This window comes from Macadamia integrifolia, chromosome 11 (assembly GCF_013358625.1).
Source record: "Macadamia integrifolia cultivar HAES 741 chromosome 11, SCU_Mint_v3, whole genome shotgun sequence".
In the NCBI taxonomy this organism is placed as follows: domain Eukaryota; kingdom Viridiplantae; phylum Streptophyta; class Magnoliopsida; order Proteales; family Proteaceae; genus Macadamia; species Macadamia integrifolia.
The window spans coordinates 2,090,228-2,107,862 of NC_056567.1; the positions used below are offsets into that span (position 1 = coordinate 2,090,228).

Sequence of the window (17,635 nt, forward strand, 5' to 3'; positions counted from 1 at the left end):
GTTGATATGACCGCCAAAGCTTTTCAAGTCCGCTGTCACATCCTAGCGCTCAATCTTGGACAAATGGTGAAAACTACCAAGCTAAGGTACGATAGGGGCAGAGGGAATTTCAACCCGTTCAATAGATTTACTATCCATCCAATAATCAAACTTCCATCTTATATATCCACAGAGAGAGAGAGTGTGTGGTAAAATTTCTTACAAGACATATCAGAAACATAATCCACGGTGATTTACAAACTTTATATTTCCCTCTTCACTCAGAGGTGTAATAATTCAAGTAGATGCTTTTAAATGTAAACAGTAAATCTGTTTAGGTAGAATGTACATGAGCAAAGAAAATTTCTGGTCTTCATTTCTTGGTCATGATTCACTACATATTGACAAAGAAGGCCTAATTTGCCCAACAAAATCAACCGCGCTTCCCATGAGGCTAGCTTCCTCTCTTCACATTAATTCTCAAAGAGACCCACCGACATAGCTAGTGCGCCGTTGGCTCAAGGCCCCACTAATTTAACCCAAAAAAGCCCCAACCTAAAGAAAGGCAACAGAAAGACATAAATGAGGAGATCGAGTTTCTCTTCACCCATGGTAAAGGAAGAATACCGTCACCATAGGCATCTTAACCCTGTGATTGAAACCTAGAAGGGTATTTGTGACCATTAACAATAGGATGTGTGAGTTAATGATGAACCCAAACTCTAATCATAGGCTCACATGACTTGCATCACCAATGAAGAAGGAATTTCCTCTTTCCCAGCAGGTGAAGGGAAGCTTACTCCTCAGGAAGATACAAAGCGAAGAAAAAACCAGTTGTCAATTCCTCCACAGCATACACACTTGAACTTCCACATCAGGCTCGCCCTTGCTTAGTGCACTGTGAAGCCTCCAGTTCAGAGGCAGCTGCCCGGTCCAAAAACCATACCAACTTAAAAAACCATTCGGGCTGACAGCACCAGACACTCGTGCTCCACATCATCAATCACCAAGATTACAGCCTCTGCCTTGTTTGCTCCTGCCACTACCACTACCACATTGGAGGCTTAACTGATCATAGGCAAAGTGAAGGTATTTCTCTAAGGTGCGGGAGCTTGGGAGAATCAGTGACGAAGGCGAGCCACTCATCTTTCACGTCAAGTGCCACACGGTTGGGGAAGAGGGAAGCAGCATGCCCATCGGGCCCATCCCGAGAAGGACAGTCACTAATCTCAGACACCAATTATCCGAGTCTTCACTAGCAGCCTGCAAACCATAATGTGAATGAAACTGTAAGAACGGAAAAAGAGGGAGCTTCCTAGCAACTCCATTATCCTTCCTTTGGAAAAACACAAAAACAATAGGGTAAGCAGAGGATGAAGGCCGAGTTCAGAGCCAAGCTTCAGGGTTGACATCCTGCAGGCCTTACTAACACATTGGAAAATAGTACTGATCAACAAAATGGCAACATCTTGTCTTTCATCCGCCAAAGAATGTAATTTAATCATTTTCTGAAACCAAGAAATTGAAATTTCATGGATAATATTTTTCTGGCCATAGCTTCTGTGTTTCATCTGGCGTCATAAACTCAAATCACGACATAATCTTTCTATGCTTCAGTAAAGCATCGCAGAGCCTTGCAGCATCAAAGTTGTCTCTAACATTGTGCACTCTAACGATGTTGGCACCACCCAAAATCCCAGCAGTGATGGCAGCAACCGTTGCAGGGTCTCTCTCAGTGGCATCTGGCCGATTGCAAACATCACCTAGAAACCTCTTTCTGGAGGGTCCAATCAAGATGGGCACATGAGAAACAGCCAAGCTCTTCTTTGCTATCTCTCGTCGAATGGTTGGTAAACCCATAAGGATGTCCAAATTGTGCTCAGTCTTCTTAGAGAATCCAATTCCAGGGTCAATAATAATTCTCCATGCTGGTACCCCTGATAATTCAGCATATCTGACCCGCAAATATAACTCAGAAGCAACCTGGACACAGACATCTTCATATTGTATATTTTCATCACTTTGCATGGTAGAGGGGGAGCCCCTCATGTGCATTGCCACATAAGGAACCCCGAGATCTGCAGCAACCTTGAGCATTTTAGAATCTAAATGCCCACCCGATACATCATTGACAAGATGAACCCCTCTTTTCACTGCTTCCTGTGCAACTTCTGAGTGAAAAGTATCCACAGACAACAGTGTCCCCTCCATCTCAGGTATTTCAAGAACAGCTTCTAGGACAGGTATTAGTCTGTCTAGCTCTTCTTCTGCAGAAATCCAAGATGCATTTGGACGTGTGGATTGTGCACCAATATCAATAATATCGGCCCCTTCCGAGACCATCAAGCGGACCTGAGAAACTGCAGCATCTACTGATAGAAACTTCCCACCGTCACTGAAGCTATCTGGAGTCAGATTGAGAACACCCATGACATGGGTTCTTTCTGACCAGTCCCATAGGTGCTTTCCAACAGGTAAAACCCGTCTTAGCCCATCCCTTCCAACCATGGAGTCACCACCAAGTTTATCCCACAATTCAAAAAGTCCTCCAGTTTGCTTGGAAAAAGAATGCCAGTTTGCTTCTACATCACTCTCTATGGCCAATCCTAGTAAATCTAGTAGTGGAGCCATTACAAAAGGTCTTTCCCAAATCCTCTCATGTGGAACAGTAAGAACATCAGAATTGATCTTGAACTTCCCATAAAACAATATGTCCAGGTCAATTGGTCTTGGGCCATACCTTATTCCACCAGTTCGGCCCATATCTTTCTCAATTTGTTTTAGTACTGCCAATAATTCATTTGGCCCAAGCTTTGTAACCCCTCTAACTGCAGAGTTGAGGAAGAATGGCTGATCAGTAATATAGGCAGGCTTTGTCTCGTATAAACATCCGTGTCTTGTGATTTGGATACCAAACTTCTTCATTAAACGCAAAGCATTATTGAAATTATGAAGTCTATCACCCACGTTACTCCCCAAAGCAATTACTACTTCCTGTTCCAGAGAATGAACTTCTACTGAAGTAGTTGGAGATGAATGGAGGGGAGAAAGAAATGTTACTGCAAGATGAAAGATCAACAACAGCATTCAGTAATATATTTTTAATTTTCTATTATCATCCTAAGCTATTCTTTTTTCTTCCCAAGATGCATACCAATGTATCTTATATTTCTGCTAAGTGGTAAATTTTTGCATTCATTTCTGTCAAGTATTTATAGGAAAATGTATGGATTTTGGCCAAGATTACACTCTACATGATCAACATTAGACGACTCATAAAGTTGACAGTTTCTAATAGAGACTATAAAAGTGGTTATGTGCCACAGTGCACCTGCATGTGTATCATCTATCATGCATGTAATGGTTTGCATAAAACAAGTAACCTGACAATTGAGTAACCTTACAGTTTTTCAATGTGCAGTATTAGAATGTGCCTCAGTCACAATTTTGTACATTTTACTAGGTGTTGAATGCCAATTTGAACTACACAAGGGAAATACAAGACAATAATGGAGATTACCTCTACACCACTTGATGGCCCCTTTAAAATGAGGTTTGGTGGGAAGTATTTGCTTGAATATGTTCATGCCTCAAATGGTTCTCTAAGACCTGAAAGTCTCAAAATAAATGAAAAGTTGACAATGAAGTTGATCAGCTTTGTAGTCCAGAAGGCATGCACTTGTAGCTCAAACAATGTAAAAAAGACGCTCAATTTCTGTAAAATTTCTTGCTTAATAACATTCTTTCCTTGCTTTCAGAAATATATCATTTAACTTGTAAAAGCGATTATATAAACATATGAATGCATATACACTTTTCATGTGTATTAGAAATATCAATAAAGAATAAATGTATGGAAATTTGACACAAGTTTTTAGTAATAACCAAGTAACTTATTGTCAAGAGAGTAAAAATTCAGGGCAATTGTTTAATAAAAACAAATTTAACTCTACTAATTCCATTTCATAGCTATCCCTTCTATAGATGTCGCTGTTCTTAAACTTCCTCACTGTTTTACCTTATATTTATGGGACTTTCCCATTTTCCTTCGTTTTCCCCCTCCTAGTTTTTCTCTCTTTTCATTTTTCTAAAGAGGAGGGGGGGGTGGGTTAGTGAGTTAAGGTACCAGTGTCATTCCATCCTATCAACTTACGAGATTACATTATTCAGAACCAAGTTCTAAACTTCATATTAAAACATTTCATAGAGATGGACCAGCATATTGGATAGATTGGATTCTGTGTCTAAGACCCCAAGCTTGTATCTATTATTCAGTAGTAATATAAAAGTCTGAAGCCTATGCAAAAAAAGGAAGTGACTTGGATCTTGGCACAACTGACCATGTGAAATATGTCAAGAAGGATCAGATCCATCATTCTCCTACCAAAAAAGTGCCTGATCCAATAATTAGCACAATGATCTTTAACCATCTGCTCAATAGCTTTTCTGTTGGGGTGAGGGGCTGCAACTTCTATATCTAATAGATAGCTTATTATTTAGGATTTGTATAAAAAAAATTCAACTGCCCAATAAATATAAAAACATAGATTGCTCTGATTATTGGACTATTTTTGAGTTGACCTAGAGAATCTCTAAGATAGGACCTATCTAATGGGTGGATATTGATTTTTTGAACATGGAACAGATGGCCATTTATGGCCACCCCAAATCCATATGGTCTACTGACAAAGACTGAAGATTTTACCTTCGCAAAAACTCCAAATTGGTCATTCTGCTGCAGAAACAATTTCGAGGAAACCAATGAAGACCTTTCTCATCGGAACAGTTATGGTAAAGGTCTCATTATATCTAGTAAATAAGCAATGAGGTTCAAAAGTCAAGTTTAGTCACATCCTGAGCTGAAACACTGCACCTCAAGCATGAACAAGCATTACTGATCCGCTGCCAAGCTTCCAGCCATGCTTTGACAAATAAAAGGTAATGAGATTGACTAAACATGAAAATATACGATCATGCATTAAGACATGTTTCAAGGAAGCATAGGCTCAAACCCCCCATTTTTCCTAGAATTTAACATCAAAATATGAAAAGCCCAAAAGAGTATATAGCCAAAATCTCCTTCACAATGTTGTACTTCAATTAATATAAACAGCACAAGAGCCCACACTCTTGTGAATATTGGAACACCTATTAACATAAAAGAAAGGAGACATGTCCAACAAAATCAATAAATCCAAGCCAGGTTTGAAATGCCCAGAAACTGAATCAACAAATCTGGTCTGAAAATTCCACACATCCAAAAAACTCAGAAACACAATCCAAAGAACAGATAGAGAGAGCACATCTTAAAATTTTCTGAAAAAGCTCATAAAATCAAAATAAATGATGGAGAGACATCGATACAAATTGATATTAGAATTTAAAGACCAAATTCCATTTTCCTATTCATTTGGGAAAAAGGCAATCACATCGTGAAAATAGAAGAGTACAAGCGAGGTGATTTGAGAGCCAAGTAATTTTAATAAATTGGCGCCTCACCCCTTTTATAGGGCTGATAATATGCTCTCCACATTTATTGTGAAAAACCAGATCGGCCTCTTTTGCCATATGTCACACCCCGCCTCCTCTAGGCCAAGGTATGCAGCACTGGATACCTATATCCAGTTAGCCTAACCCTCCTAGATCACAGATACAGTACCCCAATCCATAAATGCCCCAAAATCACAACTAAAATCAGAGTACACGTATAAGATTTGTAAACTTTACTCTACTATTGGTGATTCACTAAATGATAATTACCATATACCAAAATTCATTTGATTCCAATCCCAGGGGTTACAAGATTATAAATACATAAGTATAAATAACTGAAAATAAAGAAGTGATGTCCATCAACACGGCGTCTCGCAAACACAAGCCTTACCATTGCCACCGAAGTCCCAAGCCTACCTCTGCACTGATTCCACCGTCTAAAATGGGTGCAGCAAATGGGGTGAGCTTCCACGAAGCCCAGTGAGGGGTACACACATACACACACACGCACATGCATCCACAACAATAAAAGAAATAGAAACAAATATAAATGCTCACCCACAACAACAATAATGAAATTAGATGAATGCAATGACATGACCCGGTTATTAATAAATGATCCTAATCGACAATTTCTAAGTCCAAAATGAGTATTAGTGCTACTCCCCCCTTTGGTCTTCCAACGATATACGCTAGTTGCGAGTTAGGAGCCTGTATGTGCCGGTCCAGAGAACCCTTTCAGTCACTGCAAACCCCTAGTGAATAATCCCACCCTAAAGCCACGGTCTCGGCCCAGAGATCCCCTACGGTTGCCCGAGCTGTAGGATAGTCACGGTCCTGGTTGGAAGAACCCCTTCAGGTCTCCAAGCTATGCTGTGGGATAGCCAATACATAAACCCCTGTTGGCAAGGGCTGTAGCACCCCGGTTATTTTCCTAGCCCAACACATTCTAAGTCTATATTGGTGTTGGTGCTACTATAACATAGTTGTGAGACAGGAGCCTGCATGTGCCGGTCCGGAGAACCCCTTCGGTCACGGCAAACCCCTTATCAATAATCCCATCCTACAGCCTCGGTCCCGGCCCGGAGAACCCCTTAGGTTGCCCGGACTGTAGGATAGCCAATACCTTAACCTTACTGGCAAGGGGTCGTAGCACTAGGATGGTTATCCTAGCCCAATGCATTATAATATGCCACAACATATTTCAATCACACTCACACACACACACTCACCCTGAGCATGCAGTGCCGCCGGCACCAACCGTTGGCCACCTTGCACCCCAGACATGTATCCACAACAATAATTCACATTTTCATACCACATCAACACTTTACACAAGGAATAAGATAATAATATGCAAAATGACATAATTCCTCCACATATGCATTATGATACAAACATTCCATAAAAACATATAAAATCCCCTCACCTCGAGTCCTAGGTGATGATGGACAATCGATGGTCTCGTGCCGTGTCTTGTCACCTCTTGGTTCTACTCGTAGGATATATAAGAATTTTAAGAAATAAATCACCCATAGAGAAATGAGACCTTAGGCACATGTTCTAACTTCATTTCCTATTTCTCTTTTCTTTGAAATCATTCTCAACTTAGGATTTTATGAATATATGGCTAATTTATATGTGGAGGATGTTCTACCACCTCAATTCGCTTAGTTTAAGTGTAATTAATGGATTAGTTAAGATAGGTTTACGCATGTACGCAAATTTCCCTAAAGGTCTAGTCGTGACTAAGCTAAATTAGGGAATTTCGGTTGAGGGTGTGTGTGGTGACCACCAATGGCTTACGTGGTCAACCCAATCCACTATACATATATTTAATTTCATTTTTCTCAAACCATTTAGGGTTTGAATGGTAGGGTATAGAGGGTTTGGGTAAAACCCACCATTTCTATGGTTTAGTTACCCAAATTGGGGATTTTACTAGGGAGGGCTCATGGACTCAAATTGATCCGTCAATCTTGTTAGGATAGATCTCTTACACAAAACCCCTCTCCCAATTTGTAGTATTGACAAGTGAGAAGGTGGGTTTTAGGAAATTTCCCCATTTCTAGGTTTTGTGTTGCCCAAATTGGGATTCTAAGTGGGGATTTCCTAAAAGAAAGCTCATAGGTTCAAATGGAACCATTGATCTTGCTAAATCAAGCCCCCAACATCAAATCCCCCTCCCAATTAGTAGTTTTAGTGAGTGGAGAGGTGAGAATAGGTTGGGGTTTCTCTTACCTAGCTTAAGAAAGAGTTGAAATGGAAGAGAGAGAGAGAGAGACACCTTCCTAGAAGGTAGAGAGAGAAAGATGGTTTACATTGAATGGGTAGATGCTCCCTTTGCTCCCCTCTTCTTCCTCCTCCCTTGTTGTTCCCTTTCTTCTTCTTCTTCTCCTTTCCCTCTTCTCTTGCTTTTAACTTGGTAGGAATGAAAGAAATAGGAAAGAGTCTCTATTTATAGTCACTTAAGTTAACTAAGGGCTGTTTGGGAGAAAAATGGGTTTTCACTCATTACCGAGTTAATTCATCATTTGGCACTAATGGGCCCACCTCGGATACATTAATCTATTCTCCAATATATTGTCCCAACTATTGGGAGTGGTTTGAGGTGCACGGGTGCGAGGGCCCAGGCCCCACGGCCAAATAACCCGGTTTTGACCGGTATAACTCATTAGAGGATTTCACCGATGAAAGCCGAATTGGTCCCTTTGTGTGGAAATGGATATTTAAGTCAAACGGGCCCTTTCTAAGGTGTTTTCAGCATGTAAGCCTGACCCTTGGTGCATTTTACTATTAAAGCTCGGGCAAATCTACAAGTTACTAGTGATTGTCAATCAGGTTGCATTACCTATGTCCAAAAGTTTAAATTTGGTTGGGATTTTGGGCACGGGTGTAACACCATAAGTACCTCCCTATTCTGCTGAGTAGAATTCACAACAATATATTTGAATCAGTGATTCGAAGACTTCCTTCCCTCGATATTGATTCAATTAGAAATTCAGGAACTATAATACTAGTTGAACCGGAGAAACCCGAATTTTCAAAGGTATCATATAAGTACTTAGCTTAGGTACCATAAGCAGGCACCCTCACATTATTCTATACACATCCAACCCACACGAATGGAACACCAGGATAGCATTATGTAGAAACTGAATGAAAAGAGAGATTCAAAATGGCAGCAATTAGAGTTGAAGCTTGAGAGGAAGAGAGGAATTGAGAAAGCTGTGGAGGGACTGAGGTGCATAACAGGAAAGGAGGTTGGATTCGAGGAGAAAGTTCCCATTTTCCAGTATCCTGATTTTGAACAATAGGAAAGAGAAAATAGAAAATAATACTACTTATGAAATCACAACAGAACGAACTCTCTCAAACGTTCTCCCCTGACTCCTGAGTCACATTCCCTTCCATTCATTGCCATTGGCCATTGTGGCCATCGGTGAGGTGCATAATATAAAAAAATTGAATGACTTGACGAAATATAGAGAGGAAAAGAGAATGGAACTGTTAAAATCCCAAACCATTACAGAAGAGTGTGTTAGTCATGCAAAAGAACCAAAGCCGTCATTTTTGGAGAAGGAATATGAAGAAGGAATGATGCCTAATAACGAAAACAGACAGCTACCATTCGTCATGCATCGCATACCCAGATAGCAACAGATACAGTTTATATTGATTTGAATGTCAGATACAATTGAATAGACATAACAAAGGAAACCAAGCAAACAATTGTCCATTGCAATCGATTAAATATACTGAAGATGTGTAAGTTAAATGAGGCACCTCAAATAAACTTAGAGCCAGGGGATTCAGATTCGCTTCTGGGGAAAAACTCCTCTTTTCTGTGCTTAAGGGAGATAGAGATAAGCGCAGTGCCAATACTGTTGTCTCTGTGGGTGGAACTCACACGGAAAAGAAGCTTCATCAGATGCTGCTGCTGATCGTGATTACAACAGGGATGAAGACAAACCCACGACTACCTGTGAGCAGAGAAAACCCTTATTGACGGTGGAGAATGAGGCAGAGTCTTTTTAATGAACGTCGACAAGGGTCTGCCATTGACCACGGGCTCTTGAGCTTTCCGGACCATAGATTCCGCACAAGCTTCATCACTTCGGTGATTTTCTGAGTGTTCTTCACGGGATCGATTAGCCCTTGAAGCTCACGGAAGAAGATTCACGTGGAAGAGGGAGAGCCGGAGAGTTGCAGGCAAGGGCCAGGAGAGAGGAACAAGGTTGCAGAGGTGTTCTTTGTATTTTTCTGTTCAATAAAACCGTCCATGAGACTTCAACCGGAGCTACGAGAGGGGAGGAGAGGAGAGGTGAGGTTTTTTTGTTTGGTTATATTTGTTAACCAAGGTGTTCGGTTCAGTTCACGTGCACCTCGACTGATCCTCGGGGAGAAGAGAAGAGGTGAGGTGAAGTGAGGGGAAAACCCCGATACCGAATTGTCTCATTAATAAAAGGAAAGGTATTGAGATCCGATTTTGATATTGAATAACAAATGAGATGGAACAGTTAATACAATTTCAAAAAATACATTTTGTTCTTCAAGTTGTATGACTATAGTTTGATGTATGTATGTAGCATTGTCTCCTATAGAGGTTTTAATAGACGGACCTTTTGTTCTATTACGATAAACTTATTTGGTGATAGTATTAAAACTACATCGATGCTTGTTTATTTGATTATTAAAATTCTTATCTATTACTTTTGAGAACCTTATATGTAATCTAGAGAATTTGAAGAAATAAGAGAATGAAATTCATCGTGATTTATATCAAATTGGCTAGAATTGGGATTCATCACAATTTTGAATCTAATTGCTGATTCTTGAGACCATGAATACAAGATGTAAAGATTTTTTTTTTTTTCTAATTTTATTTATTAAATAATTGATTCGAAATTTCTATATCCAAAAGAATGTGACAATCATTAAAGCCATACTTTTTTTTTTCTTTTGGTAAAACATTAAAATCATAATTATTTCAACAGGGATTGGTAATCAACTCCATAACCTATAAAGGAAACTAATTAGGCACACAATATTCTCAGACCACAAATCTCATCCACATGCAGAGAGCATATGAATCAGAAGTGTGGATAATGTTCGTATCAGAAATAGAATTTGGGGTAAATCAAAAGCATTCATTTTATTAGACATTCAGTGGAGATTACCTGTTTTTTCAAAAACTAGAAAAAGATCACAACAGGAACAGAAACAGAAAGCAGTCCAATTTTCAAATACTTTGAAACATTATTAAGAAAAAAAAAAAAGAGCAACCCTCCCACTACTGGAGAGTCTGGTTTGAGCTAAAAATATCCAACTTATATATCCTCAGTTTTCAAATAGCTTAAAATTCTCATGGCATTTAGGAATACCATATACTCTGCTGAAAGGAATAATAATTCAACCAACCAACGATTCCATCGGCAGAATCCTTAGCCAATGGAATCTTCAGGATTTTTGAAAATATTTAGGTGTTGAAAAACCAACTTTTCTCCTCCCACATTTCTTTAGATAATTCTTTTGATCACACCCACCTTGACCTGATGTCTATTGAGTCTGATCTGCATTGGATCCTTGATGCTAAAGAGAAATTTTGGTTACAAAAATCCAGACATACCTACATTAACGATGGTGACTGTAATACATGATTTTATCACTCTGTTTCCAAGGCCAATCTCAAGAAAAGGAATTTTGACTTCATCCTATCCAACTCTAATGAGAAAAATTTTGATCCTAGAGAAATGATCAAATTGTTTACTTCTTACTTGTCATCCCTCTTTACCACTTCTAACCCTTTGGACTCATCTTTTCTTGAATGATTTCCCACAATGGTCAATTATGAAGAAGTCCTATCTCTAACCCAGGTCCCATCTTATGATGAAATCCGTAATGTAGTTTTCTCTTTTGGGGCCAACAAATCTCCAGGAGCTGATGGTTTTCAAGCTATGTTTTTTTAATGTTTCTGAAATTTGATTAGCCCTGATATCTGTGAATTTGTTTCTAATTTTTTTCTCCATCTCAGCCTTCCTCATGTAGTTAATCACACTCTTATTTGCTTGATTCCAAAAAAGGATAGTGCTTCTTGGGTGGAGGACTTCAGACCGATTAGTCTTTGTAATGTAGCCTACAAGATTCTTGCTAAAATCTTAGCTATCTGACGTAAGCAGATTCTTCTTAGAATAATATCTCCCTTTCAATCTGCTTTTGTCCCTGGCAGACAAATTTTGGACAATATTATAATTGCCCAGGAAATTTTTCACTTTCTGAAACATACCAAAGGTAAGACTGGTTTTATGATCATTATGTTAGACATGTCCAAGGCTTATGATAGACTTGAATGGGGGCTTACTAAGAGGTCTTTTTGATTTTTTAGGCTTTAGTGACAATTGGGGAGATTTGATTAGCTCTTTGATAACCTCTTCTTCCTTTTCCATTAAATTGAAAGGTTCTTCCTTTAATTTTTTTGAACCTTGTACAGGTATTAGACAAGGTTATCCTTTAAGCCTATTCCTGTTTATCATAGCCATGAAGCGTTGTCTAGACTTTTATTGATTTACTGTGAACTTAACATGATTAAAAGAATCAAGATTGCTAGGAGGCCCCCAGAAATTTCCCATCTTTTTTTTTTTTTTGTTGATAATACTTTTATGTTTTGCCGAGCTTCGGCTGAGGATGTCTCCACCATTAAATGCATCATTGACCTCTTCTCTGACCTATCTGGCCTAATTATCAATTTGGAAAAGAGTTGAGTTGTTTTCAGCTCAAATGTTTACCCGGGTACCCGTAGATCCTTATGTCAAATACTGAGCATTGGAGAAATGAGTCCCAATGCGGTCTACCTGGGAACCAATTTATTTCACTCTAGAGCAAGATCTAGAAATTTCTCTCCCATCATTAAAGGAGTTCAAAATAAACTTGGACTTTGGAAAGCAAAACTCCTTTCATTTGTTAGCCGGGCTGTCCTTATCCAATCTTCACTCTCTACTGTTCCTTCATACTTAATGTTATGTTTTGCTCTTTCTAAAAGTGTTTGCAGAAAATTGGATTCAATTTACCTACATTTCTGGAATGGTGAGAATAACTCCTCAAAGAAACACCATCTCATTACCTGGCACAAGATCTGTAAATCCAAACCTCTTGGTGGACTGGGTATCAGAAGTTCTGAGATTCAAAACCGGGCCCTTCTCCTCAAGTTGGGGTGGCACTTGCTTACTGAATGGGATGCTTTATGGGTCAGGATCTTCACTGCCAAATATTTCCCTAATAAATCCATCTTCCACAGGGATACATTAAAAAAAAAAAAAAAAAAAAAGGATCTATCTCTTGGAGGAGCATTGTATAGTAAGGGGCTGAAGTTAATGATGAAACTCACCTACTCTTTATTTTTTGGTAATATGGAACTCACCTACTCAATAGTCTAATTATAGGGCCACATCGTAGTGGACGAAGAAATTCTCTCTGTCCTAAGCGAGAAGTGGAGAATCATATTTATATTGAATATTTAATTAACAAAAAAAAAAAAAAAATTCTCCTTTAACTTTGAAAGAAATAGCCCATGAAGTTCCAGTCCTCTCAACCAGCTGGACAAGGAGATTTTCAGAGTTGAATTTTGTCTTGAAGCTGCAAAACCTTCCAAATAGGAGCCATTGGAATCTCTGAAGTTGTGAAATTCTCATATTAGTTAAGACTTTGAAACCATAGATTTATTTCAAGAGTTCTAACAGAATGTGTCTTTAGTCTTCTTTGTTGGCTTAACAACCAGTTGAGTAAGAGAAACTCTAATGCTAGTCACAAAGTGATGGAGATTGACCCTATTAAACTAACACCTCCTAGTACTCCAATTTTACAGGGTTTGTGATGCCAAGGGAGTACTTGATCAATAGGATAGTTAGGCAGCCTGAAAGTCATTACTGTCAGGCTAGCAAAACTCAGCTTAGAAATGCCCAACCACTTAAGACAAGGATTAGTTATGCTTGAACAGCACTCTTTACATGACTTATGTCTAAAGACCCCTAGACATTGGGAACTATACTACCATGTCATACTGATCCCACCAAGCTAGTTCTTGTCTTAGTCCCTCTTAAGATCAGAGGGAAAACATATCTCCTTTCTTACCTCTTTTTGGTTTTTTTTTTTTGTTGGAAAGGGGGGTATGTATAGTAGAGAGAAACCAAAGACATGTCAGAAAATTGTGGATGTTAAAAATCCAAACATCTATCTTGATCATGTTAGAATAATCACACAAGCTCAAGAAAGAAATCCAGCAAACACTCACGAAAAAAGAAAAAATATAACGTGGTTCGACATTAATGCCTACAAATACCTAAAACTACCAAAGAATTTTTTGCTAAGTGATAAAAATACTCTACCATGCTTTTTTTTTTTGGTAAACAATACTCTACCTTCACTTTGTCCAGGTTTTCCCCATAGAGATAATATTAAAGACCCAAAAAAAGCTAATCTTCATATAATTATAATTTTATCACTGAACATGTAATGGCCCCAAAATCTGACCCAACCTTATACATGCCCAATAATAACTATCAGATGTAGTATTTTCATGTACTTAAACCTCTTTAATAACTAATGACTATTAGTAATTCTACATTAATTTATAGGCTTCATTAGGAATTGAGGACTTGTGCACTGTGCAGCTGATATAGCTATGGTTCAACATAAAAACCTTCTAGTTCTGTATATTACTAGCACATCAGCTAGTTTTTTTTCTACCATGGACCTTGAATGTTGTTGTTCTCAAGGTTTGAAATTTGAATACTCAATTCTTATTTTATTTTTCTTCATTATTTTTCTTTTTTTTATTATTTTGAGGACTTTTTTTTTTTTCCTTCTTAACAAAAGCATCAGGTGCAGGAACTACATTTTCAATCACTTGGTAGGTCAAGATAGGTATGACATTTGGGAATATGAAATTTCCATCCTTCCTGTGCCTTCATTTCTTCATTCTTGTGGATTCTCCAAATCCGTTCATCCATTACTCCATAGGACTTTGATCAACTGTAACATGAACACTAGCCTGTACAGGCCTATCTGATTCAACCACCACACGGTTCCCTGAAATATTCCTCAAGGCATGGTTAGGGAATGAGCCTGAACCAGGGGTGCTCAAGCTGTACTGAACATGCCTGATGAGATTAGGGAATAGTAGAACATTGTTGAAATCAATAACCCATGAGCTTCCATTCCCTTCTTTCAATCCTCTTGCTACAGTTGCCCTTAATTTCATTGCGTTTACGTTGTTCCGGTCGATAACAACTCCATCAATGGTCTTGAAAGGTCCTTTTGACTGATCCAGTTGGACTATATCCACCCCTTTACCATTTCCTGAGAACGTATTATCAACAATGTTCACACCTTTTATTACACCTTTAATGGACTTCAACAAAATGAAACCATCTCCAAGGAAGAATGTATTAGAGATTAGTAATTGAACTGGATCCTCTGCGACGATGCCATTGTAATCCATGTAACAATTCACAATCCGGGTTTGTGTCAAACCAGGTAGCCTCAGATAAATTCCTGTTCCACCCCAACCAGTTGCTTTGTTATAGCAATGTACCCCTGTGAGTGTGTTAGCCTGACCAGCCACCATTATTCCAATTGCTGCAGAAAAGATGACAACATCTGTGACAGCGTTATCATTGCCCGCTATGTTGATCGCGGTGCCGGAGAAGTACTTCTCACGATGATCACCGCCGGCGGTGATATGTTGCCCGAGGAAAGAGTTTCTTATGTAGGTCTCATGGCCACCTTTGATTAAGATCCCATTGGTTGTGAAATGAGTAATGTAACAATTGTCTATGCTAGTTCTGAGTGAGTTGATGACTGAAATGCCTCCTCCTCTGTAATTAGAGTCTAATAGGAGGTCTCTGAAGGTGATATATTCATAGGTGTAAGTTGATGAAGATGCTGATAGCTCTATCAAATACTGATCTCCCGGAAAAGTATTGGATGCTTTCAGTGATCCACCATGAATCTGCTCATGGAAATTAACATAATTAACATGTCTCTTCCAATAGATGCTTTGCAGAAGCTACAAATTAATGAAAATGAATTAAACTGATGAACAGCTTTGTGGGAACATACCAATAGATTTCCACCACCACTGGCAGGCAATCTCAATGGTCTACTTATCATGAAATAGCCTCCTTCAAGGTATACCTCTGCACCACCAAGATTGGTGATCCCCTGTATCAGATCTCCATTATTTGAAGCTTTAAAAGCATCAGAAATAGCCTTGAGGAGTGCTTCTGTGCTATCTGTTTTTCCTGTTGGATCAGCACCATAGGCTGTTGCCCTATAAATTCGTGAACTTGAAGCAGTCTTCAAATATACATTTAAATCAGTGAGAAACCAACAAGGAAATGAAAAGAGAAAAACAACCCATAACCAAAAATTGCAGGGAAAGGGAAAGAGCATTTGCAATGAATTACATGAAGATTTCAGCTAAAAAACAGTACCCAAATCAGATATGTTTTTCTATCCTAACCCATAAGTTGTAGGTAGAAAACAAGTAGAGATAAGAAAGATACTAAAGAGGAACAGGAGTAAGGTAATCACCGGTGGTGGCGAAGGAGAGTTCAAAGAAGCCAAATTACGGCGGAGGATTGAAGCCTTAAGTTCCTGCATTTGATTCATTTGGAAGTTATGAGGATTGTTTGGCAGCAAACCTTCCTTCGGATAATCCCCATAAACATGAGTTACAATGAAGCTAGCGAACCCAACAAGCGTGAAAAAGGCCACAACTTTTCTTGCTATTGTAGCATTCATTTCTCACTTAATATCCACCTCAAGTATTGAAGAGAGATACAATCAAGCTAGCAAATCCCACAAGCATGAAATAAGCCACAACTTTGATTTCTTGCTATTGTAGCTTTCTCTTGTTTCACTTCTTATCTACCTCAAATAGGAATTGAAGAGAAAAATAGGGAAGCTTTGTGTTTTTATATGAGAGGTGGGAGAAGAAGAGAGCTGTGGACATGAAAAGAGGAGGGCTTAACAGATTTACTAAGAAATGGACATGTTCTTTCTGATATTAGATCATGCATTGTAAAATTAGAGCTTTGAATGGAATTGAAGATATATTATTCACTGTATATGAGCATACTTAAATACACAATTACATTAAGAGATACCAATAAGAAAGGCAAGAGTTGACAAGAGATAATATTTCTAAACTGACAAAGAAGAAAGAGATTGAGATGAATGCAAACATGGTAAGGATACATACAAATATATGGTAGTCAAGTTGGCAAGGATAAGGATTGATAGTTGGAGCCAGCTGGTTCCACCCATTGAACCTATGTGTGTAATAATCCCCCTCAAGATGGAGTGTGTATGGTAGTAACGCCCAACTTGGAAACAAGGAACTGAAAAAGGTCACATCCAAGGGGTTTGGTGAGCAGGTCAGCCAGCTGAAATTGAGTTGAGAATCAGAGCTTGGAGAATGATTCGACTTGTCATTAATGACAGAGGTCCTTCTTATTTATAAGGAGATTACAATAAACTTAATAAGGAAAGTAGGGTAACGCTGACCAAGCATCCCTATCTACAAGAAACTGAATAAGGAAAGTAGGATAACGTTGATTAAGCGTTCCTATCTATAAGACTTACTATGGTAAATAAGACTTAACCAAGGTTAAAAAAATAAAACTAACTACGGTCATCTCAACACTCCCCCTCAAGTTGGTGCAAATATATTGTACAAGTACAACTTGGAGATAAGGATGAAACGCCTTACAATGAACAACCTTGGTAAACACATCGGCTAACTGATTTGCAATAAGGGGAATGCAGACTGTCCCTTGGTCAAGCTTCTCTTTAATAAAGTGTCTATCAATATCAATATGCTTGATCCTATCATGCTAGACGGGGTTGCGGGCGATACTGATGGCTACCTTGTTATCACGCAATAGGCTCTTAAGCCAAACCAACTCACAAATACCTTGAGACATTGCGTGATATTTAGCTTTAACACTAGACCGAGATACACATATTGTTTCTTGCTACGCCAATTAACAAGGTTCCCTCCAAGGAAAGTACAATACCCAGACGTAGATCTTCGATCATCAATAGATCTAGCCCAGTCAGCATCAGTAAAGGCTTTGATTTTCAAGTGTCCTTGATTAGAATA

At 38.8% G+C, this 17,635-nt stretch overlaps 2 protein-coding genes across 5 annotated transcripts; both read right to left on the reverse strand.

The window, feature by feature from the left end:
* Positions 1-235: 235 nt before the first annotated feature.
* Positions 236-9,890, reverse strand: LOC122094169 (folate synthesis bifunctional protein, mitochondrial-like). 4 transcript variants are annotated; one of them, XM_042664882.1, is made up of 3 exons: positions 9,259-9,890; positions 3,500-3,588; positions 236-3,038 (listed from the first exon to the last, which is right to left on the reverse strand). In XM_042664882.1, exons 2-3 carry the CDS (start codon positions 3,564-3,566, stop codon positions 1,570-1,572), a joined length of 1,536 nt encoding a protein of 511 aa, XP_042520816.1. In that variant the 5' UTR covers positions 3,567-3,588; positions 9,259-9,890; the 3' UTR covers positions 236-1,569. The 4 variants fall into 4 exon arrangements, with proteins under 4 accessions (XP_042520816.1, XP_042520817.1, XP_042520819.1 ...); XM_042664883.1 differs by lacking the exon at positions 9,259-9,890 and adding an exon at positions 7,794-8,016; XM_042664885.1 differs by lacking the exon at positions 9,259-9,890 and adding an exon at positions 5,864-7,753.
* Positions 9,891-14,244: 4,354 nt separating this feature from the next.
* LOC122094116 (polygalacturonase QRT3-like) lies at positions 14,245-16,694 on the reverse strand. The gene is made up of 3 exons (XM_042664793.1): positions 16,063-16,694; positions 15,589-15,825; positions 14,245-15,478 (listed from the first exon to the last, which is right to left on the reverse strand). Exons 1-3 carry the CDS (start codon positions 16,270-16,272, stop codon positions 14,477-14,479), a joined length of 1,449 nt encoding a protein of 482 aa, XP_042520727.1. The 5' UTR covers positions 16,273-16,694; the 3' UTR covers positions 14,245-14,476.
* Positions 16,695-17,635: the final 941 nt, after the last annotated feature.